The 23,861-nt window shown below is 39.6% G+C and overlaps 1 protein-coding gene across 2 annotated transcripts in view; it reads left to right on the forward strand.

Annotated features, from left to right (window-relative positions):
* Nucleotides 1-23,861, forward strand: part of Eif2ak3 (eukaryotic translation initiation factor 2 alpha kinase 3) — an 80,835-nt gene that overhangs the window by 23,867 nt on the left and 33,107 nt on the right. Inside the window, exons 3-9 of one of the 2 annotated variants that reach the window (XM_017800015.2) lie at nt 11,445-11,639; nt 13,345-13,478; nt 15,403-15,637; nt 16,647-16,809; nt 17,726-17,866; nt 19,196-19,318; nt 22,455-22,675. In XM_017800015.2, coding sequence (XP_017655504.1) covers nt 11,460-11,639; nt 13,345-13,478; nt 15,403-15,637; nt 16,647-16,809; nt 17,726-17,866; nt 19,196-19,318; nt 22,455-22,675 — 1,197 coding nt within the window. In that variant the 5' untranslated portion in view covers nt 11,445-11,459. Of the gene's footprint in view, nt 1-11,444; nt 11,640-13,344; nt 13,479-15,402; nt 15,638-16,646; nt 16,810-17,725; nt 17,867-19,195; nt 19,319-22,454; nt 22,676-23,861 lie in introns of those variants that run through there. The other variant, XM_029567172.1, reaches the window with a different exon arrangement.

The following is a 23,861-nucleotide window of genomic DNA, read 5'->3' on the forward strand; positions in this document are numbered from 1 at the left end:
CTGTCAGGATGGCTTACTGGTAAAGGCACTTGCTACCAAGCCTGAGGACCTAAGTTCCTCAATCCAAACCGACATAGTGGAAGGAAAATACCAATTTCTGCAAGTTGTCCTCTGATCTCCACTCTTGTGTCATGATGTGTACATAATACACATAGGTGCACACGCACATTAAATAAATGTAATTTAAAATGTTTTTTTAAATCTCAGTAAATGAGCTGGGCATGGTGGTTCATGTCTTTAATCTCAGCACTTAGGAGGCAGGGATAGGCATGTCTCTGTGAGATCCATGCCTGCTTGGTCTACATAGCAAGTTCTGTGTGAGTCAGAGCTATATAGTAAAACCACATCTTTTGAAAAAAGTATTTATAAGTATTTCTCCATGTCTTGGAAGAGTTTTGTAAATACAGAGGAATTCCTTATTATTATTTAGAATGCCTTTGCTGGGCATGGTCCCTTTATTAAAAATACTAAATTAGGGGCTGGAGAGATGGCTCAGCAGTTAAGAACATTTTCTGTTCTTCCAGAGGAGCCGGGTTCGATTCTCAGCACCCATATGGTGGCTAACAACCATCAATAACTCCAGTTTTGGGGGATCCGACACCTTCTTCTGGCCTCTGTGGGCTTTGCACAACATGAGTACACTTATATACATGTAGGCAAAACACTCATACACATAGAATCAAAATAATAAAATATTTTTTAAATACTAAATTCTATATATGTATGGAACTAGGTTGTACTTAGATAACTAACTGCTTTTGTCTTTTTATTTAGACCTTAGACATACTGTGTTTGTTTTCTGGCTTTGCGTTATATGCCCTTTTTTCCTCCTAAAAGGAACAAACAACTCTGTTATTAGTCTATACTTAGAATGTGGGGTTTTACTTTATTTTAGGCACAGTTCTCCCTAGGGAATGGGCGTTTCTGTTTCTACAGGTGCAGACATGGACAACAACGATACTGGTGCTCTCCACATTCCTTCCTCCCTGTGTCAATCTACTTCCCTGACTGGCCTGGGGGCCTCCTACCCCCCTCCCCCTGTGCCAGGATCACAGGCTTGTTCCACAATTCTGGGTTTGGTGGAGTGCCTTTGAATGAGATGTGCCTAGAACTGGGCTTCGTGGTACATACCTGTAATCTCAGCCTTCAGTAATCCTAGCATTTGAGAAACTGAGGCAGGAGATTATGAGTTGAAGTCAGCCTAAGCTACATAGCAAGAGTCTAACAAATATACATAGATGTAAGCATAAATACACACATAGTGTACCTTTTTATAGTTACTAATTCTGATTTCTCTACAGTCCATTAGTAGAACCTTTGGGTATTAGAACTCAATTGTACATGGATGGGGCATGTCTGTAATCTCAGCATTTGGTTCAAGGCCAACCTGGACTGCAAAGTGAGACTCTGTCATAAGTCTATGCCCCCACATCAAGAAAAGAAGACAATCTACAATCTATCTTTTTTCCTCTTTGTAATGCTAAGGATTGAACCAAGGTCCTCATGAATGCTAGACAAGTGCTCTACTACTGAGTTCTTTGCAATCTCTTTTAAAAAGATTGTCTATTTGGGACTGGAGAAATGGCTCCGTGGTTAAGCACTTTCTGCTCTTGCAGAGGACCCCAGTTCAGTTCCCAGCACCCACATGGCAGCTAACAACTGTCTATAACTCCAGTTCCAGGGGATCTGGTGCCCTCTTTTGACCTCTACGGGCATTTTTATGACACGGGTGTGCTTACCTACATGCAGGCAATACATGCATACACATAAAATAAAACTAATAAATAAAATTTTTTTTTAAAAAAAGCTGTTGTTTGGGAAATGGGCTCTTCCTACATGTTGCCTTTCTGCTTCACAAATGCAGGTTAGTATAGATGTAGGCAGAGATGGTTATTAAAGTCATACTCTCTCATGGATGGGACAGGTACACTGAAAAGGCTAATCTGCTCATTTCCTTAAGATGTTTCTAGGTTGACTAAATTAGAAAAAGATTTCTTTGTTCTTAAGATTAATTCACCAAATTTTGTTGAAAACAGTAAACACAATATCATTTCTATAGTATTTTTCCTATACACTTTTTAGAAATAAATGTATTTATTATTGGGAGGAAGGTACATGCCATGGCATGCATGTAGAGGTCAGAGGACAACTGTGTGGAGTCAGTTCTCTCCTTCCACCTTTATGTGGGTTCCAGGGATCAAACTCAGATCATCAGGCTTGAATGACTAAGCTGTCTCACTGGTTCCTTCTCTACATTTTCTTTTAAGCATATTACTTTGGGTATATTCTAATAACTAGATCTTGTGAAAGTTCTCCCAACCCCTCCAGTTAGATCACCTAGCTGGTTGTTAACCATGATGCCCCCCCTTTGCTATTTCTGAGGCTTGATTCCCAGAGGCCCTTTTACTAACCTTATTTTTATATCCCCCATTATAGTAGTGTTGGTGTCTAAGGGGAAATACAGTATTTCCATAATGTAACAATGCTGGAGCTTCATTTTTATTAAATTACAAATAGTTGAGGCAGTGGTTCATTTTGGTTAATTAGGAGTTGTCATTTTCGGCTGGGAATGTGGCTCAATTGATAGAGTACTTAGTAATACCAAGCCCTGGGTTCTATCACTAGCGCTGAGTAAACTGAGTATGGGGGTGCATGCCTATAATCTTAGCACTCTGGAGGTAGAAACAATAGGATCAGAAGTTCAAGGTCATTCTTGGCTACATGGGGAATATATGGCTAGCCTGGGCAACTTGAAGCCCTAGCTCAAAAACAAAACAAAGGCATACACATAGTGCATCAGTTTTAAAGAATTAAAAATTAAATATATAAATATATAAATGTTCTTCCATGGTCTACACTTCAGTTCCTGCCTCTAGGTTCTGGCAGTGGCCTCCCTTGACTATGAACTGTTACTGGTAAGCCAAATAAATCCTTACCCTTTCAAAGAAAAAAAAAATCATTTTCTTTTCATGATCCTTGAGCTGCTTTACAGTCTTTCACAGCTTTTATGAATCATCTAAGAAGAATTTGAGGGTTGATACAGATGTATAGATGTCTTAAAAACTGGTAACAGTTTTGTAACATTTCATTCTACATTGACTTAGTCATTGATTTAGGGACCTTTTTGTTTTAGGGGTTTTTTTGTTTGTTTTAATTTTGAGACAGGATCTTGCTAAATTGTAATCCTCCTGCCTCAGCCTCTGAGTCCTGGGATTTGAGGCTTTGTTTTTCTTTTTAATTTTTGTTTTGTTTTGTTTTTTGAGATAGGGACTCCCTGTAGCCCCAGCTGGTCTGAAACTCACTATGTAGACCAGAATGACTTCATTCTCACAGAGAGATCTGCCTGCCTCTGCCTCCCAAGTGGTGAGATTAAAGGCTTGCATCACCACGCCCAGTTTATGTCTATTTTTTTATGTATTTGAGTGTTTTGCCTGCATGTATACCCATGTCGTGCAGTGCCCAAGGAGGCCATAAAAGGGCATTGGATCCCCTGGTACTGGATTAAACAGTTGTTTGCTGCCATGTGGGTGCTAGGAATTGAACTTTGGCCCTCTGCAAGAGTAGCTAAGTGCTGTTTACCACTGAACCATCTCTGCAGCCCCCTTAGTGCTATTCTTTTTTAAAATTTATTTTATTACATTGTATTTATTTGGAGGGGAGGCATGCCATGATGTATGTGGGGGTCAGTAGACAATTTGCAGAACTTGGTTTTCTCCTTCCACTATGTGAGTCCTGGGGGGTCGTCAGACTTAGGTTGTCAAGCTTGTTAGCAAGTGTCTTTATCTGCTGAGCCATCTTGTGCTGTTCTTTTTTAATCATTAACATAGTCTTGTCAAGTAAATATTTTTATTTATTTATTTACTTATTTATTTATTTATTTATTTATTTATTTGCGAGGGGCTGGGCGGGCTGCTGAGAGCTGCTCTAACCCCTCCATTCTGGCCACCCGGAGCAGCAGAGCTCCAGGTGGGCAAAGCTGGAGGGGACATGAAGTAAATATTCTTATTAACCTTTGCTTTCCAAATGAGAAAACTGGTTGGAACTCACAAAAGTTCAGAGAGTTCTCTGATGCAGTAAAGCCCAGACGCAACCCTAGGTCTTCTTGCTTATTTCTTTTCTCTTCTTTTCCCTTTTTCTTTTCAACATTTCATGTGGTTTTAAATACAATGGTCTTAGCCAGGTATGGTGGTATACCCCAGCAATCGGGAGGCTGAGGCAGGAGGATTGCCATGAGTTAAATGCCAACCTTGGCTACATAACAAAATCCTATCTCAAAAAAACAAAACATCTGAGGCTGGAGAGATGGCTCAGTGGTTAAGAGCACTGGCTGCTCTTGCAGAAGACCCAGGTTCAGTTCACCACACCCACATGGCAGCTAACACCATTCTTAACTCCAGTTTCAGGGGATCCAGTGCCCTCTTCTGACGTTGCATGACATGGTGCACTTTCATTCATCTAGGCAAAACACTCATAAACATAAATTTTTAAAAAAAAATCAAAGAACTTTGAGGTAAGAGTTGTGTTTTTGTGTTGACAGTGATTATGAGAATTAAATGAAATAAATTTAAGAAATGTAAAATATGATAAACCTGGCAGCACTGGAAATATCATTTTTAAAGGACAGACATAAATGTTAAGGAAAGATGTATGAAATGCTACAATCTACCGCCTCAAAAAAAACATTGTTTATGGAGCTCAGAGCTTGGAGATTCAAGTATTGATTTGCAGCTTTATTTTGAAAAGAATGCTGCAACTTAACGTGGTTTCTCTTTCTCATGTTTATATTAAAAGAAAAGCTAATAAATTCTATTTTAATTAAAATTTAAAAAAAAAGAAATGTAAAACAGTAAAGTGTTAGTTTTTATTCCTGTCCCCGTAGTGAGTGAGTGAGTGGGGCTGGAAGTGTGCACAGTCAGTGCTCTATGCATTGGCCTTTAGCTTCAGATGTGGATGTGTGTTGTTGCTATAAATCATTGGTTTGCAAAACAACCACATGACTAGAAAAGTAATTGTTCTAGGTAAAGAAAGTTTCCAGATAACAAAAAGTCACCAGTTTAGCAGCACTTTCATTGAGCACTGTTCACCTGTGTTTTCTCTGCCCAGTATTGATTTCTATCACTTTATTTGTTCCTTGCAGCATCATTGTTAATGCAGTGTTCTAGAGTTATGGTCCGTAATGCCCTACAGTTATGGAGGAAGGCAGGGATGTGTTCCCCTGGAGTAAGTGCTGCTTTTTCAGCCTTTTTGTGTGTGTGCATGGTCTCTGTTGTTCTTCCTTATCTGAACACGGGGTGGGTGTGTGCCCTTGCCACACTTCCCCTTTTCCTTCCTCATTCTCTTCCACTCATAGCATGTGGAACTTTGCTTCTGTCACTGTCAGAGCCAGTGTGTTTCCTTTCCCTCTTTCTGGATTATGGCACCCACTGGTCACACTAAGTCTTGGGAGCCATTTTCAATTTGCAGTCACACTGTGCATGAGTTACTATTGGATACAACTTTTGGGGTTTGAAAGTAGTTAATATCTGTGTCACTAACAAAATATTTACGTATACACATCTGACTTCCAAAATAGAGTGGGCAGTGCTTTATAGAAATTAGAAATATTTGAGCTAATAAGTGCAGAAGAAATAATTAAGTTAGAAATCATTATTTTATTCTGCTTAATTGAAAGTAGAATCATCAACTAATACTAAAATGAAAAATTGATGGGTGCTTTTTAAGTGGAAGAATATAGCTGACTCCCCAGAACTCACTGACTAACAGTGACATTGTTAAAAGTGGGGCAAGCAGATACTGTGTACCTCATAAAATAACATAACAGGAGCAACCAACTTTTCTGTATATAGGACCAGATAATAAATATTCTAGACATTGAGGGACACACGGTCTCTGTTGCTACTAATGAACTCTGTAGTGGGAATTAAAAAAATGGTCATGAGTAATATGCAAATGAATGAATGTGTGACTGTTCTAACAAGTGACTGGACAGCATTGGGCCTATAGAGCTCACAGACACCTAATAAAATAGGAAGTGATGCTAGTTATGAAGTATTCTAATCAAAAACTTGAAATTACAGGGCTGGGGACTTAGCTCAATGAGAGAGTGCTTGCCTAGCAAACACGGGGTCCTAGGTTTGGTCCTCAGCTCTTGAGGACAGGGAGAGGCAAGAAATTGAGCTTGCACCAGATCAAAATTCAGGTGTGGTAGGTAATACTTTTCAGGAAATACATGGGATAAAAGAAAAAGTGAAAGAATGTGTGAACTCCTGACTGTAGGAACTTCTGTCAGATAGAATTCTTTTTTTTTTTTTTTTTTTTTAATTTTACGTGTATGGGTGTTTTGCCTGCATGTATGTAAGTGCGCCACATGCATGCAGTGCCCTCAGAGGCCAGAAGAGGATGTTGGAACCCCTGGTAATGGATATAGATAGTTCGTAGCCACCATGTGGGTGCTGGGAACTGAACCCAGATCCTCTGTAAGAGTAGCCAGTGCTCTCAACTGCTGAGCCATTTTTCCAGCCTTGAGACTTCATCTTGAAAAAGGGAGTAAAAGAGGCTCTTTGGGGGTTGGGAGAAATCAGATATAATGTATACACATGGAATTCCTTGTGAAATTTATCAGACACAGTCAGGGAAATAGGATTTTTTTATACTTTTCTTATAATAACTGCATGTATTAATGGGTGAGTAGAGCTACATGAAACAGCTGTCAGAGTATTAGTAATTGTTGAAAATAAATACATAGAGGTTATGACATTGGTCTCACTACATTTTATATATTTGAAATTTTTCATAGTAAGTTAAAATAAAGTTGAATGTGCTACTAATAGGTGATGCATAGAAAATAATGAGGAACTAAATGGAAAAGTGTTTCATACAGCTAGAGAGCTTTTTTTCCTGGTGCTATTCGTTTTATTTTTTCAGATGAAGTTCCCCTTTCCACTGGAACGGGAGTGTTCTTGTTGCTACAATCTACTTGCACACAGCATCCTGATCACATGCACCACTGGTATTCGTTGTGCCACTTAGATTTTGTTCAGGAACAGAAATGGAATCACTTTACTAAGCTGTTAGTTCTTGGTGACTGCACAGATAAAGAATCTTTGGTACTGAGTTTACTAGCTGATGTGGCAGACTTCTGTTTTAAAATTGTCAACAGGGGAAAACAAATAGAGGAAACAATACATGATAACAAGAATTTGTCCGTTTTAAAATGACTGAAGGAAAGTACATAATTAGCTTGAAATGCAGAGCAGTGAATCAGAACAGTAGCTGCTTGTGGGGACAGATCAATGGACCGTGAAAGCCATCACCCATCACCATAACCTACATTTTTTTCTATCAAGAGATTTGCAGCTGACCGTCGAGTGACTCATTCCTTTGCTTAGAGGATGAGGTAATGCCATTGTGAGAGGTGATGTCATCTCTACCTGAACTGCATGCATATAGATCGATGCTGAGGCTCTCAAGGAAAAGCACCATCTGCTTTCACATACACAGCCTGAAAGGCTTTGCAGAGATTGGTGCAAAGGTCAGCAGCCATGTGTATGACTCATAGGCAGCCAATCAGGGGAGAGCAGCTATTGAAAAGTAAACTTCTAAAATCATAATCCAGAAATATGAAATGATGACTCAATACTGAATCATAATTCTTTTGTTTTGTTTTCTTATGTTCTGCATTTGCTGAATTACCACTTTGGAGGTTTAACTCTTAAGGCAATTTTCTGAGTAGGATCAATCATCTCAAACCTTCTTGGTTGTTTAAAACTTTCTTTGTAATTGGTAAGTTTTCTGTTACTTTTGGAGGTGCCTAGAACATTCTTGAATCTCACTCCACATTGGTTTGACAGTTAGTTCTCTGCAGCCAGAGCCTCTGTGCTCCCTGTGGCTCTGCTGCTGCTTTAGAGAAAAGAGTAAGAGGAAACGCGTCAAGGGAGCTGAGCTCTGCTTGTGCAGACACGATGGTTCCTCCTTTGCTTTAGTGATGCACTCTGGCTTTGACTTTACTACAATTTGATTCTGCCATGCTAGTGAGCAGAATATCAGATTCCTAACATATTATGGAAGGCAGACGACAGTTAATACCTGATTTTCTGATTTGTACCTTGAAATGGAAGATCATCTACATATTATTATACAATAATGCATACTGTGGCACAAATTGGTTTTAATGTCAACTTTAATTTGGACATTCTATAAAAGATACAAAGAGAACGTTTAGTTTTTTTAATATTCTGTTATCAAGAAATATAAAGAAGTAAAGAATAAAATCTCAAACTCTAAAGTAATATTAGGTGGGATACATACCAATATCTTTTGAGAACTTATGAAAAATCAGGTGTTAGCCAGACATGATGCTCATTCCTTGTGATCTCAGCACTTGGGAGGCTAAGGCAGGAGAGGGCTAGCCTGGGCTATATAGTTAATTCCAGGGAAGCCTGGGCTAAGGTATGAAAACTGTATCTCAAACAACAAAAGACTATACAAATATCCTACTTCTTGTCAAAATTTCTGCCTAGAATTAACACATTGATAATTCTTATCCTACCTAAACTTTGCTCTCATGACTACAAGATGCTAATTTTTCCAACTTCAGTCTTATCCTTTCTTTCATACAGTACTCATTCTATTTTTTATTACTCTGAACTCAGGAATTCCTGTTACTGGTATGGGGTTTGTTGTTATTATTGTTGTTGTTTTCTAGTACTCCTTAAATGGTTTGGATGTGACCAGTGGCATGCCTCCTCCCTTGCTCTTTGAAATAATAAGATGGTAATGACTCATCTTGTCCCTGCTGTGCCTCGGCCCCACACTCAGCCATTTCTCTGAGGAGCGTGCTTCATTTTGGTGGAGAAATAAAATCTGAGCTTTCATGTTGAACGCATTACTTTAACAGCCATTGGATACAAACAAGTGTATAAACATTACGAATGTGCCTGGTGCATATTTCTGTAATAAACAATTTTTGAGAACATAACAGGGTCTCAACTTTAGTTACCAGAGGAAGTACAGAAGAAAACTGGGTACAGTACAGCTCAGTGGAAGAACCACTGCCCAGTATTCATGAGGCCATAGGTTCAGTCCCCATCACAGCAAAAATAGAGACGTGAAAATCAAGTCTTTGCTGGGGATCTAGCTCAGTACTTAAGTGCTTGCCTGGGATGCTTAGGAACTTTGAATCAGTCCTAGCTCCTCAAAAACAAGAGTAAAGTATCATACTATGGAGTGGAAAAATTTGTGTCAGCAAGTGTACGTACACTGCCAATGCTTTCCCAGATTTCAAAACAGAAGCAGAAGTGACTCCAGGTTGGAGGCCAGGTAGGATTTGAGTGGACAGAGTTTCTGTAAGAAAGTGTTAGCTGGTGCAGCTGTTAAAGGCTCGGGCTCACAACCAAAAGAAAGTGTTCATGGAAAAGAAAGGACATTGCCAATGGCATAAACTAACAGTAGCCAGAACGTAAATTGTTATGTTTAAGTAACCGTATCAGATTCCTGCTCGCTTGGGAAAAAGTGAGAGATAGTGACAGGAAGGTTGTTGGAGGTCATACTAAACGACTTTGACTGTCCTCTAAAGGATTTTGATTGTTTAGGTTTTGGAGACTTTAGTAAGAAGATAATAGAGAGCCATAGAAGATTTTTGAATAGTGTCATAACAAGCTTAACTGACGCAGAGTGATTAGTCTAAAAGATACATCAGCTGAGACAGAGGAAATTTCCAGTTAAGGACTATAAGGAGGTCATCATGATAGTTCAGGCCAGAGATGATAAGGGTTTGAGCTAGAATATGAAAGTGAATTAGGATAGTGGTCTTCCAGAACCCCAAAGTTTAAGACAAACAGGAAGAATGGGGTGGGTGAATTGAGCTTTAATTTTTTTTAAGTTTTTTTTTTAAGTTGTTTTGATTTTATTTATTTATTTAATTTATTATTTATTTATTTACTTATTTGGATACAGGGTCTCCCTGTAGCCTCATCTGACCTGGAACTCACTATGTAGACCAGACTGGCCTCCATCTCACAGAGATCTACCTGCTTCTGTCTCTTGCTGAGTGCTGGGATTAAAGGCGCCTCAAACTTAGAACTCAGAGAAAGCATTCTGCTGCTGAAGGAACCAAAACTTGCACAGGGGAATTTTGTGTTAAAAGCTGACAAAGCTCACATGAAGGGTTTGTTTTGCACATGTGTTTTTTGTTTTGTTTTTCTTTTTGTTTTGTCTGTGTGCTTTCTGTTTTGAAGATAGCAGTTATGTCATTAATTGGAGTGAGGGAAGCTTTTTTTTTTAATGCCCAGAGGAAAGTCAATGCCATAAAGATTTATACTGAAATTTATAAGATATCCTTGGCCAGAAGCCTTGGGGTCGTGCGGTGGATCCCTTTCTCTTGCCCATGCTACTGAGAGAATCTACCATGAAACCTTAAGTCACTTCCTAGATCTGACCACCTTCCTTCCCGCCACTGCTGCCAGCTAGTCTCTTGCCTTCCACCTGCCATGCCTGCCTTCATGATTGCCCCTCAGCCTGTTCACATCCCTGTGGTGCCTCAGTTATGACAGGTTCACTTCCAGCTAAGGGCCTTTGCAAGCTTGTTCCCCAGATATCAGCATGGTCTGATCGCTCATGTTGAGAACACGGCCCAGCTAGTAACTTTCTCAGAGGATCTGCCCAAGCTCTTTTCTGACAGTCCCTTCCCCACTCAACCCACATTTTCCTCTGCCCCTTTATCTCATTCTACCCCCCTTGGTATCTATTACTAGCATACTCCATACAGTTTACTTATTTATGACGTTGTTTGTCTACTGACATAGAGTTCAGGCTCTACAGGGAAGTGATTTTTGTTTGTCTACTTGTCTCTCCTGACCACCAACACTGATCACATAAGCAGGCCATCCCTAAATATTTTGAAGAAGGAAAGATGACTACACAGATAGAAAGTGTAGGAGCTTGGTTACCAGCCACCAGCTCACAGCAGATTTGAGAAAGTAAATAAAGAAAAAGAACTGGCATCTCTAACTCCATATTCCTTCAGCCTGAGTCTGTGACAGTAACTGGCCTGAATAAAATAGGCCTAGAAAATAATGTCCACTTATTAGAAAATCATATTGTACAGTAGCATATTAATGGTTGTAAAAACTATAGTAACCAAAAAAGAAAAAACCTACAGTAACCTCTTTTGACCTAACTGGATCCCCAGACTCTCTTTTGGCAACTCACCCAGCAGTATGAGACCTTCTTGGTACATAGCAGAGTTTGAGAAAAACCTTGCTGGCCTGTCATGTGTAGGCCCTGGACGTGACCAGCAGTTCTTTTCAATGACTTGCTTGGTAGACTACACTGTTTCATGTGTTGCTCAGAGGTAAGCTGGGGTCCATAAATTGGGCTCAAGATTCCAGATCTTAGTTACTGTTCTTAAAGGTGTCAGGCTTTTAAAAAATTGGCTTTTGTTTTAGGTATTTGGGAATAAGATGATCATTCCGTCCCTGGATGGAGACCTCTTCCAGTGGGACCGAGACCGTGAGAGCATGGAAACTGTTCCTTTCACTGTGGAATCCCTTCTCGAATCTTCGTATAAATTTGGAGACGATGTTGTTTTGGTTGGAGGAAAATCTCTTACTACATATGGACTTAGTGCCTGTAGTGGAAAGGTGAGTGAAGACATTTGGGGGAATCAGAAAAAACTGGGATAAAAGAAAGTTTCTTGACTTGTACTGTTGGTACTTGAGGTTTATTATAATGTCCCCCTTTGGATAGATTTGTTTTAATAAGACAATTGTGAATTAGTAAGAGAAACTAAATTTACCTAAGAGTGACCTTCAGAGCCAGGAGTAGCAGGAGGAAAAGAATTAATAAACATGTTCTACTGTGGCAGGTGCTTCTAGCGTACATTATTTTTTAAATCTCTGTAAAATGATTACATATTTTATTCACATTTTTACAAGTGAAGAACCCTTCAAAGATTAATAATAATCCTGATGATAAGAATAATTATTGTTCATTTATTTATCTACTTTGGTCCTATAAAATTACCCAAGGGAAGAGCTTAAACTTAGTTTACAGATAAGGAAACAGACTTTAAAAGATTCAAAAACTTACAAAGTCAGATTTGCCTTAGATTTATCTGATGATAAAGTCACATTCATGACCTAGATTCTCTCCAACATTAACTCCTAGGATACAATCAAAATATAGCCTGCTTCTAAGATTGAGTCTTGTAATATAAATCCTTTATCAGGAGTAATTAAAAGGTCCTTTCTTAAAAAGGCAAAAACATCTTAAATTTTTTTATTAATTCTTTGAAAATTTCATATATTTTGATCATATTCTCATTCACTCTAACTCCTCCCTCTTAGCTCCTCCCACATCCATCTCTACCTTCCTAGTTGCCCCAACTTCATGCCCCTCCTTTTTAAAATAACCCATCGCCTCCAGTTTGTGCTGCCCATATACTCCTGAGTATGGGGCCATCCACGGGGGCACAGTTGACCTACCAGGAGCTATGCCCTTAAAGAAAACTGACTCTCTGTCCCACAGAAGCCATCAACTGTCCTAGCTCCTCAGTTAGAGGTGGGGGCTCATGAACTCTTCTCATTCCTGGCTAGGAAAAAAAAAAAAAAAATTCCTTAAAACAAATAAACAAGAGAAACTGCCTGAGAGCGCCTAGATCTGGCCTCCAAGTAGTGCTTCTGCTTCCACGTTCCTGCCTTGAGCTCCTGGCTGCTTTCCTCAGTGATGAACCATGATCAGAACCTGTAAGCCAAATGAAACCGTTCCTGCCAAAACAAAACCAAAAACCAACCAACCAACAACCTTAGCCTCTGGATGTGTAAACATTTTCTGTATACACTTAACCACAGTAAGGAAGAACAGGAATGTGACTTTTTGACCCTTCAGTTTTCAAACAGTGGCTCCTCATGCAGATGCTAGGCCCACAGCACCTTCTTGTGCATGCTTTTATGGCTTCCTTACCCATCTGCGTGTGGGTGGGATTGGGGACACCATGATGTCCTGACTCCTGCTTTAACTTCTGTTAACTCACCTGGGATTTTATTAATGCCATTTTTGCAAAGATACAGCTGGATTTCCATTTCTCCTTGTTTGTTCTGTGAAACTCCCCAGAGTAGGACTCAGAGTGCCGAAGTCCTTAAAATCACTTCCTAAGATAAATATTTGTTTGGACTTCGATGGTTCTAAGTACCTCATTTTAGGACTCAGTAATCTATGGATGCATCTTATTTCTTGGTGCTTCACATACATTTTTTAGTTTCACTTTTTAAAAATTACAGAGATCCTTCCAATGTGCTGATCTCCTGTGGCTTACTTCCTTTACTGGTTTTATATCTGTCTTTTCAGGTGAGGTATATCTGTTCTGCTTTGGGGTGTCGCCGGTGGGACAGTGATGATCTGGAAGAAGAGGAAGACATCCTTCTGCTGCAGCGCACCCAGAAGACAGTTCGTGCCGTTGGGCCTCGCAGTGGCAGTGAGAAGTGGGTGTCCATATCCATATGCTATTATTTAGAAGTTCCCCTAGAGCCAAAATTACTTGCAAATTCCCTTTGCAGAGATTCCATGAATTATTTAATGTAAAAGTGTACTTGTAAGAGAAACATGGGCCCTAGGTTGCAAGTGCCTTCATGGTTATTACTAAATACAAAATAACTTCTCACCATGTGCTTCAGGGTGTGCTAACCAGGGGTCCTGTAGAGTGACTGTGGGCAGGGGGTATTTTATTTTTAAGACAGGGTCTTACTGTGTTGTCCCAGCTGGCCTGGAACTTGCTATGTAGACCAGGCTGGCCTCAAACTCACAGAGATCTGCCTGCTTCTGCCACCGAAGTGCTGGGATTACAGGTGGATGCAACCAAATCCAACACAGAAAACTCTTTAAGACAAAGTATATGTGGTCTCTGGGTGTGGGCCTATCTGACTCCTCCTTGTCTAGGAGTTGGTTTCATAGTTTGTCTTCATTATTCCTGTCTTTATGTATTTTAAAAAAATTTTGCCATGCTGAGAATCAAAACCAAGACTTTGCGCATGCTAAGCAATGCTCTAGCGCTGAACTGTGCTCCCAGCCCCCAATTTTAGAAAAATCATTTTACTCTGCTTTCTTTAAGAGTATTAGTCATTCATTTCATCTAATACTTTTTTGTTTCTTTAAATAATGAGCCCCGTATATACTTTCTCCTCTTAAATATGTGTTTAAAATATTAGATAATGCTGATCCTTTATCATGTGCCAGTCTTTTCCAGTCTACTGCACTAAGTTTTAAATTGCCTATGTGGTAAAAATCACTTTAGATCATATCTTTATCTTTTGAAACTGAACCAGACTTTTAGACTTTGTCCAGTCTGATGCAATATAATTCAGTTGTCTTTCCTGAAATTGTTTGTTTTTTTTTTCTTTAAACCCACTTAAGAATGTATTTATTTCTGCTTTTGCTGTCCTGTGGATAGGGCTTGGCATCTGCTGACAGCCTGACCTTTTTTAACCTGCTGGGAGTTTATTAAAAGTCTGAGTGCTCAGTGAGAGCTCAGCTACCACAGGAGGAGAAATGAAGCTTAACAGAATTGTGAGTTGCTAGAACAGGAAGAATGTGGGGTTCTAAGAGCCAGACTCCTGAAGCCTTTTATATATAAAAAAAAAATTATGATAAAGTTATATATATATATATATATATATATATATATATCACTAGATCTCAGAATTCTTACAGGCTAAATATAAAAGATCAAGAAAATAAATCAAACTTTTTATCAACAATAAAAGCATGAAAAGCTAGACTGTTTTATATCTAAGTGACATGGCATTATGCTATTAATACTTAAGTGGCTTTTCTGTTTACCAGCTATAGAGGAAACATTGCTACTTTATGAATAAGAAGAGGGAAGCAGGAAGAGTAAGTGGCCTCCCATATCTGGTTCGTAGAGATACAGCATTGACGCTTGGGTGGTTGAGATGAGCTGAGGTTGCTTCCCAGAGGTCATGTTTCCATCAGAATCTAAGATTGGTGCATACGCCTTGCCTTGTACAGTGACTTACTGGGGCTGTATTTACTGCACTTCAGTGAAATGTGTCCAGATAGTTAAGAGATAAGGCAGATTGCATGCTACCTCACCTTAAGGTGCCTTGTTGCACTTTAAGAAAATCACTCTGTTTTATAAGTGTGAACACTTGCTAGTTTTTGAGAAAAAAAAAATCTGTTCCATGACTTCAATCCACAACCAGTTTCCACAGGATGGCCACGGTTCTCACAGTCCCTCTGTGCTGGGAACCAGCAGCGCACTCCTCTTCCTAGGCTTCTACTTCTCGTCTCAAAATTTTAGTATTTGCTTCTTCAGTCTGGAAGAGTTCTGTATTGTTTGGTGACTTTATTTAAATGTAAATTTCTAAAATACACCTTTGTAAATTTAAGGTGGAATTTCAGTGTTGGCCACTTTGAACTTCGGTATATTCCAGACATGGAAACTAGAGCCGGATTTATTGAAAGCACCTTTAAACCCAGTGGAGACAAAGAAGAGTCTAAAATTATTTCAGATGTGGAAGAACAGGAAGCCTCCATGTTGGACACGGTGATAAAGGTTTCCGTTGCCGATTGGAAGGTCATGGCATTTAGTAAGAAGGGAGGACACCTGGAATGGGAGTATCAGGTACTGGCAAGCACTGACAATTTCTGACTGTTTGCTCCTTCCCCTCCTTGACCATACTCATTGGTGGCAGGAAATAGTTCCATTTTGGATTCTCAACTCATTCCCTATGCTTTAAAACTGACTTTAAAAGACATCTTATGAGGAGGAGAGATTTCTTAATGGTTAAGAGCACATGCTACTTTTGCAGAGGACTGGAATTCGATTTCCAGCATTCATATCAGGAAGCTCATAACCCCTTCCTGTAACTCCAATTCCAGAGATCTGATGCCCTTTTCTGGTCTCCAAGGGCATCTGCACTCAGCATTCACGTATTTGTGTACACATACATACACATAATTTTAAACTAAAAAAAAATTTTTTAAGAAATTTTGGGGCTGGAGAGATTGCTCAGCAGTTAAGAGCACTGAGGGCTCTTACAAAGGACCCAGGTTTGATTTCCAGCACCCACATGGCAGCTAACAACTGTCTGTAACTCCATTTCCAGGGGATCTGACACCCTCTTCTGACCTCTACCAGTATTTTGTGACACAGGTGCACCTACCAACATGCAGGGATTACACTCATACACATAAAATAATAAAATATTTTTTAAAAAACAGAGATTTTATGGGGCTGTGGAGATGGCTTATTCAGCAAAATGCTTGCTGTGTAAGCATGAGGACCTGAGTTCAGATCCTAAGCACCCACATAAAAAGCCAGGTGCCATGGCACATGTCTATAATCCCAGCCCTGGGGAGGCAAAGAAAGGTAGGTCCATGGAGTTCACTGGCCAGCCAGCCTAGCCTAATCAGTAAGCTCAAGGTTCAATTAGAGAGCCTGTCTCAAAAACTAGAGTGGAGAGCAACTAAGAAAGATGGCCAACATGTGTGTGCATGCCTGCACATACACACAGCAGCACATATAAACAAAACGTACCACAAAGAAGTAAGTAGATAAATAAGACATTTTACAAGTTGACACCACTTAAATACAGCTTCAGTTGCTAAAATATTTTTCCATTTTTGTTTAGTTTTGTACTCCAATTGCCTCTGCCTGGTTGGTTAGGGATGGCAAAGTCATCCCCATCAGTCTGTTTGATGACACCAGTTATGCATCTAATGAAGAAGTTTTTGAAGATGAAGAAGACATTGTAGAAGCTGCCCGAGGAGCCACAGAGAACAGCGTGTACTTAGGTAAGTGCATTTACCTGTGACAGTACCACCGACGTGGTGATTGTGTTGTTCACCACTCCTTCCTGCTCCCAGAGTGCCTGCTGTCATTTCAACTTCTAAGTGCATTCTTTGACTTAGGTTCCCTTTACCGCTTAAGCTTTGATTGGCATCCAACTTGTTCTGTTCTGCAACCTAATTACTATGGTGTATACTTGTCATCTAAACCTATGTTAGAAAGGCTCAGAAATAGTCTCATGGTAGAGCATGATGTAAAATTTCTTACATACCTCTAGGCCCAAGTTGTGGCTATCTTTATTTGTAGTCACATATATATCTGTTTGTTGTCCCCTTATAGGTTAGGGCTTGTTTAATTCATTGCATCTATACAGCTTACCTGAAAAACAAAAAATTCTAGTGTGCTTTTGGGCAATTAAGCATATACTATAATACGCTCTGAAAATTCTGGTGTCTGTTTGAATTAGTTTGGGTCATTAAATATTCATAATTTTATAACCTAGTGCCACCCATACCTCAGCTCAGTCTCCATGAAAAGTTTGAAGGAATAAATGTCAAATGTGTGCTATGACAGCATTTTGCCAAAATATTAATCACAGCTCTGGAATTATAGTTGTTAAGATAAAGCTTTTTAAGGAAAAGTTACTTCATTTATTAGTTCCTTGAGAGTACAAAGACTTCCTATTTCTGAATTTTTCTGGGTGGATAGTTTTCTGTTTCTGAAAATGTGCTGTATTCGGTGGAAAACATTGTGTAGGCCTTACATGCATCTTCTGTTTTTGTTAACTTTTGCGCCAACTGTAAAATGCTTTGAGGATCTTTCTTTGAAACAAACTATATAGCACACAAAAAGAAGCAGAGTTCATTTAATTGCATTAAATCAAAACAAACCTTTAAAACTTCATTTTTGTGCTTGACTCAGGAATGTATAGAGGCCAGCTGTATCTGCAGTCATCAGTCAGGATCTCAGAGAAGTTCCCTAGAAGTCCAAAGGCCTTGGAATCTGTCAATAACGAAAATGCAATTATTCCTTTGCCAACTATCAAATGGAAGCCCTTAATTCGTAAGTCTCGATGAAACTTGACAAATACTGCTAACCTGCTTAGAGACCTTCTTTGCCCCAGTTTTGAGTGCTGCCGAGAGAACTGTTATATTACAGACATTACTCGGTTTTAATTAGCCTCTGGAGCATTTCTTCTTGGAAACGGCACTTGCTTCTATAGAAATGTTCTTAAAGTATCTCTCTGTACAGCTTAGAAAAACTCTTAATCATTTACTAGTTGTGTCAAAATGAAATCTAGCTTTTAGCGTGTCTTCTCAAGCACATCCAGATGTGGCAGCCCCAGTGTTCAAGTTTCCAGCACTTTGGAAATGGAAGCAGTAGGAATAGAAATTCAAGGTCATCTCTGGCTACCTAGAGAGGCCAGCCTGAGCTACACGAGACCCTATCTCAAACAAACAAAAGAAGAGTATGTAGGCTAAAAAATTACCTGGTATGGGGCTGGAGAGATGGCTCAGCTGTTAAGAGTACTGACTGCTCTTGCAGAGGACCTGGGTTCGGTTCTCAGCACCCATATGGTGTTAACAACTGTCTAAACTCCAGTTCCAAGGGATCCAGTGCCCGCCCTCTCTGACCTCTGTGGGCCTTGGATGACACGGGTGCACGTACACACATGTAGGCAGTACACTAATATAGATAAAATAAAAATAATAATTTTTTAATAACCTGCCTATCACATCATACTTTTGAGAAACATAAATGAATTGAATTCAAGCACTGTGCCATGCATGCCCTTCTTTAGTATCTTTCTATACCTTTTGTATGGTTTTCATTGCAAATGTTATATTTTAATTGCTTCTTTTTAAAAATTTTTAAATTTTAATTTTATTATAAGTGTATATGTGCATATGTGGTGGGTGTGTGTGTGGAGAGGGTGCACATGCCACAGCGCACATGTGGAGATCAGGGGACAACTTTGTGGAGTTAGTTCTGGCCTTCTGCCATTGTGTGGATTCCAGAAATGGACTCAGGCCTCCAGGCTCATGTAGCAAGCACCTTTACCTACTAAGTCATCTCGCTGACCCTTAATTGCTTCTTTAAATGACTCACTCTTCATTTGTTGTTCTGAGATATGATCTCATGATGTAGCCCAGGCTTATCTCCTGAGCTCAAATGATCCTTCATCCTCCCAAGTGCTGGGACTACAGATGTACGTCATGATGCCAGCTTCATGTTCTGTACTGGCTTATGTGCTGTCCCACAGCAAGTGTGTCGGGCTATTGTTGGTCTCCTTCTTTGAACTTAACTGCGGTGAATATCGGTCCATCGAATGCATGAGCCTATGCCTTTTATTAAAGTCGTAGCAGGTAATATTTGATCATTTTCTTTTAGATTCTCCTTCTAGAACTCCTATCTTGGTTGGGTCTGATGAGTTTGACAAATGTCTAAGTAATGATAAGTTTTCCCATGAGGAATACAGTAATGGCGCACTTTCAATCTTACAGTATCCATATGGTAAGTGTCATTACTTCTGGTGGAAAATACTATTTCATTTGTCTTATTCATTATTTGAAATTAATTAATAGAATTCAGTGAAGGTGAATAAATTGATAGGCATGTAGAAAAATAAAAAATTAGGAGGCAAGAAGCATACAAACTTCAAAGGCAGCCTCTGTTCAGCCTGTGTGATGCCATGTGCTAGGTGGACACACCTAACTTCCCTGTGTCTGGGTTTCTCTGTCTGTAAAACCAAGATAGCTATTCTAATACATATTCACTGGATTCTTGTGAGATGATGTATGTTGTACCTACCACATCATAAATATCAATAATAGTTTTTGTTATTAGCTCTCATTTAATTATCAGCTTTATGCCCCCTCCCGGTCTAATGGTTAGAATTAATTGCTCAGTCATTACTGAGCTATGTAATACAGACATTAAAATAACCTATATGATGAAGAAAACAACCAGGCATGGTGGCACAAGCCTATCACCCTCGCACTCAAGAGGCAAGGGCAAGAGGATCATGAGCCCAGGCTAGCCTGGGCTACATAATAAGGTTCAGCCTCAAACTAGGACCATTGATATGAGTTGTCACAAAAGTACTTGCCACCAAGCCTGATGACATGAATTCAGTCCCCAGGTCCCACGTGGTAGAAGGAGCCAACCCCTGCAAATTGTCCTGTGATCGCCACACATACCATGGCATGCACATACACACATATACACACACACTAAATAAATAAATAAATGTAATAAAATAATGAAGAAGAAACAGGTGTTTCCTAGAGAGCTACATGAAAATGAGCTAAAATTAATTTATTTTGGTTACACACTCAGAAAAATTAATACATAACAAAAATAGGTGAAACAAGATGGAATGTATTGCAATATAGCTTTTAAAGTTAGAGTTGAGAAGCTAGAGAGATGGCTCAGTGGTTAAGAGAGAAATCTGTTCTTACAGAGGACCCAAGTTTGGTTCCCAGCACACATCTGTTGGCTCACAACCACCTGTAACTCAAGCTTGGGGGATCCAGCGTCCTCTTCTGGCTTCCACAGGTGCTGCTCTTACATGCAGAACCCATACATAGACATAGATATCTACAAAATTTAAAATAATTAAAATTAGGATGTATTCACATATGGAAATCTTTTGAACAGTTAGATGTTTAAAAAATCCTCAACTCTGCATCAGACTCTAGATGCTGTAGCTGAAAAATCATTATGTAGCTCAAATCAATAAGAAAACAGAAGGCTGTGAACTAGAAACAGCAGATGTTATCTGAAGTTGTTCAAAAGACAGTTAAAGAGAATTGTCTAATCTGCTGCTGTGTTAAAATCGAAGATAAAAAGACATGCTCATTTCCAGCACAGATTCATGTTGACAACTTAGAGTGAATTAGAGAACATGAGGGGATGTTATCCTATGCTTGTATGAAAAGATTACGATAAAATTTGGTGTCTGATTGGTCCCAGTAACAGAAAACTTAAAACATCCTGAAGTAAACTTGAGTAGTAATTCTTGAATTTAAAGCATTTAATTAATTATTAATGAGGTGAGGAATGGGTTAGCCCTTACAAGCTTTTTCTATTTTCTAGTTTTATTATTTACTATAAAGAAAATTTTAGCTTTTTGTGTGTAGGCTGGTGGGATGTCTCAGCAGTTGAGAGTGCTATACCACTCTTTTTTTAAAAAATTTTATGTGTATGAGTGTTTTGCCTACATGTCTGTAAGTGTACGATTTGTGTCCAGTACCCAAGGAAGCCAGAAGTGGGCATCAGACCCTCTGGCTCAGCAGTTGAGAGTGCTATACCACTCTTTTTTTTAAAAATTTTATGTGTATGAGTGTTTTGCCTACATGTCTGTAAGTGTATGATTTGTGTCCAGTACCCAAGGAAGCCAGAAGTGGGCATCAGACCCTCTGGAGCTGGAGCTACAGGCAGTTGTTAGCAACCATGTGGGTGCTGGGAACCTAGTCCTCTGCAAGAGAAGCCAGTGCCCTTAACTGCTGAGCCATCTCTCCAGCCCCCTAAAAGGATTTATTTTTATTATTTTTATTTATGTGTATGTATGTGTGAGTGAATGCCATGTGTTTTTGGGAGCTTACAGAGGGCAGAAGGGGACATCAGATCCCTTGGAACTGAAATTACAGGCAGTGTGAGCTGCTGGGTGCTGGGAATCAAACTCCGGTCCTCTGAAAGAGCAGAATGCACTTTAACCTCTGAGCCATCTCTCCAGTACCTGTACTGTACCACTCTTGCAGGACCTGAGTTCACTTACAACACCTATATCAGGTAGCTCCCAACCACTTGTAACTCTAGCTCCTGAGGATCTCGCGCCCTCTTCTGGCCTTCATGGGCACTGCACTCACTCGTGCAAACCCACATTTCAGACTCACACATACACACTTAATTAAAAATATAATTTTTGAAGCCAGGTGTGGTGGCGCACACCTTTAATCCCAGCACTCGGGAGGCAGAGGCAGGCGAGTTTCTGTGAGTTCAAGGCCAGCCTGGTCTACATAGTGAATTCCAGGACAGCTGGGGCTACAGGGAGACCTTGTCTCAAAAAATAATAATAATAATTTTTGAAAGGTATTAATGTTTTATAAAGGAAGATTCAATACTTAAAGAAACAAAAAGTAATTAAAAGGAAGATGTTTTAAATGTGTTAAAGAGATTAAACTTTTTTTCTTTTGGTCTTTTTGAGACAGGGTCTCCCTGTAGCCCTAGCTGGCCTGGATTCGCTATGGAGACCAAGCTGGCCTTGAATTCACAGAGATCCGCCTGCCTCTGCCTCCCGAGTGCTGGGATTAAAAGCGTGCACCACCATGCCCAGCCAAGAGATGAAACTTTTAAAATTACATTTATTTATTTTGTGTGTATATGTGTGTGGCATGCACATGCTGTGCTCTCCAGGTCAGGACACAATGTGTGTTCTCTCCTTTCACCATTTGGGTCCCTAGGATTAAACTCAGGTTGGCAGGCTTAGCAGCAAGTGCCTTTACCCCTGAGCCACCTTGCTGGCCCCAAGAGAGAAAAACCTTTTTAAAAGACTTAGTTATGAATCATAGGACAATAGCTGATTTTTGGCAATTGAAGATGGCCTATTTTAGTTTGTTTTAAAACCCCTTCTAATATTTTTTTTAAGATAATGGTTATTATCTACCATATTACAAGAGAGAAAGGAACAAACGGAGCACACAGATCACAGTCAGATTCCTGGACAACCCAAATTACAACAAGAATATCCGCAAAAAGGATCCTGTTCTTCTCCTACACTGGTGGAAGGAAATATTTGGAACAATTTTATTTTGCATCATAGCAACGACTTTTATTGTACACAGACTTTTCCATCCTCAGCCACACAGAGTAAGATGCTGTTTTGAATCTATTTCAAAGTGTTTGATATACAGAAAGTGTACTGGAGGGGGAGGATAATGTACTTGAATTCTACCATAGAATCACTTATGCTTTTACAGTTAGAAGATACATTCTGGGAAATGTGTCACTAGGCAATTTCATCATTGTATAAATACTTTCAGGTATATTTGCACAAATTTTGATGGTGTAGTCTACTGCACAATAGGCAGTGTGGGGTATAGCCTATCATTACTAGGCTACAGTCCTATATAGTGTGTGACTGTGTTGAATACTGGTACTTCAACGGTGTTAAATATTTGTGTATCTAACCATAGATAGGGCACCGTAAAAAAAAAAAAAAAAAAAAAAAAAAAAAAAAAGTAACCACATATGTTTTTCAGCCCCATTATCATTTTTATGGGAGGGCTGGAGAAATGGGTCTTCCAGAGGACCTGAGTTCAGTTTGTAGCACTTACATTGGGTGGTACATAACTACCTATACCTCCACTCTAGGGGATCTGATGCCTTCTTCTGTCTCCTATAGATACCCATACACATGGCAACATCTAGTACACAGACACACACACACATACACTTAAGTCAAAATACAATATATCTTTTAAGAAATAGTAATAATTCCATGAGAACCTGTGGGGTACTGTGCTGGAGATGCCTGATTGGCTGTGATGCGGCACAGCGGCAGCCTCATTTCTACATCCTTACTCCACTCAATCTTCAGTCCTTTGCAGTCTGGCCTCCACCCCTATGACTCCATAAAAGTTCTCTTGACAAAAGCGTTAGGTGATCTTCTTTTATTATTATTTTTTTTTGTAATATGTATATGAGTATTTTGCCTGCATGCACCTGTGCATCCAATGCCCTCAGAGGCCAGAAGAGGGTATCAGACACCCTGGAACTAGAGTTATGGATAGCTGTTTGCAGTCATACAGGTGCTGGGAACTGAACCTGGACCCTCTAAGAGCAGCCAGTGCCTTTGTTTGTTTGTTTTAGCCAGGGTCTCCATGTAGCCCCAGCTGGCCCTGTGTAGACCAGACTGGCCTTGATCTCGCAGAAATCCACCTGCAGCCAGTGCTCTTAACTGCTGAGCCATCTCTCCAGCCTTAATCTTTTTGTTAAATATGGTGGACATTTTCCAGTCCCCTGGCCAAGCTTCTCTGTATTTGACACTTTTCTT

This window comes from Nannospalax galili, unplaced genomic scaffold (assembly GCF_000622305.1).
Source record: "Nannospalax galili isolate Female #2095 unplaced genomic scaffold, S.galili_v1.0 scaffold2681, whole genome shotgun sequence".
NCBI lineage: Eukaryota > Metazoa > Chordata > Mammalia > Rodentia > Spalacidae > Nannospalax > Nannospalax galili.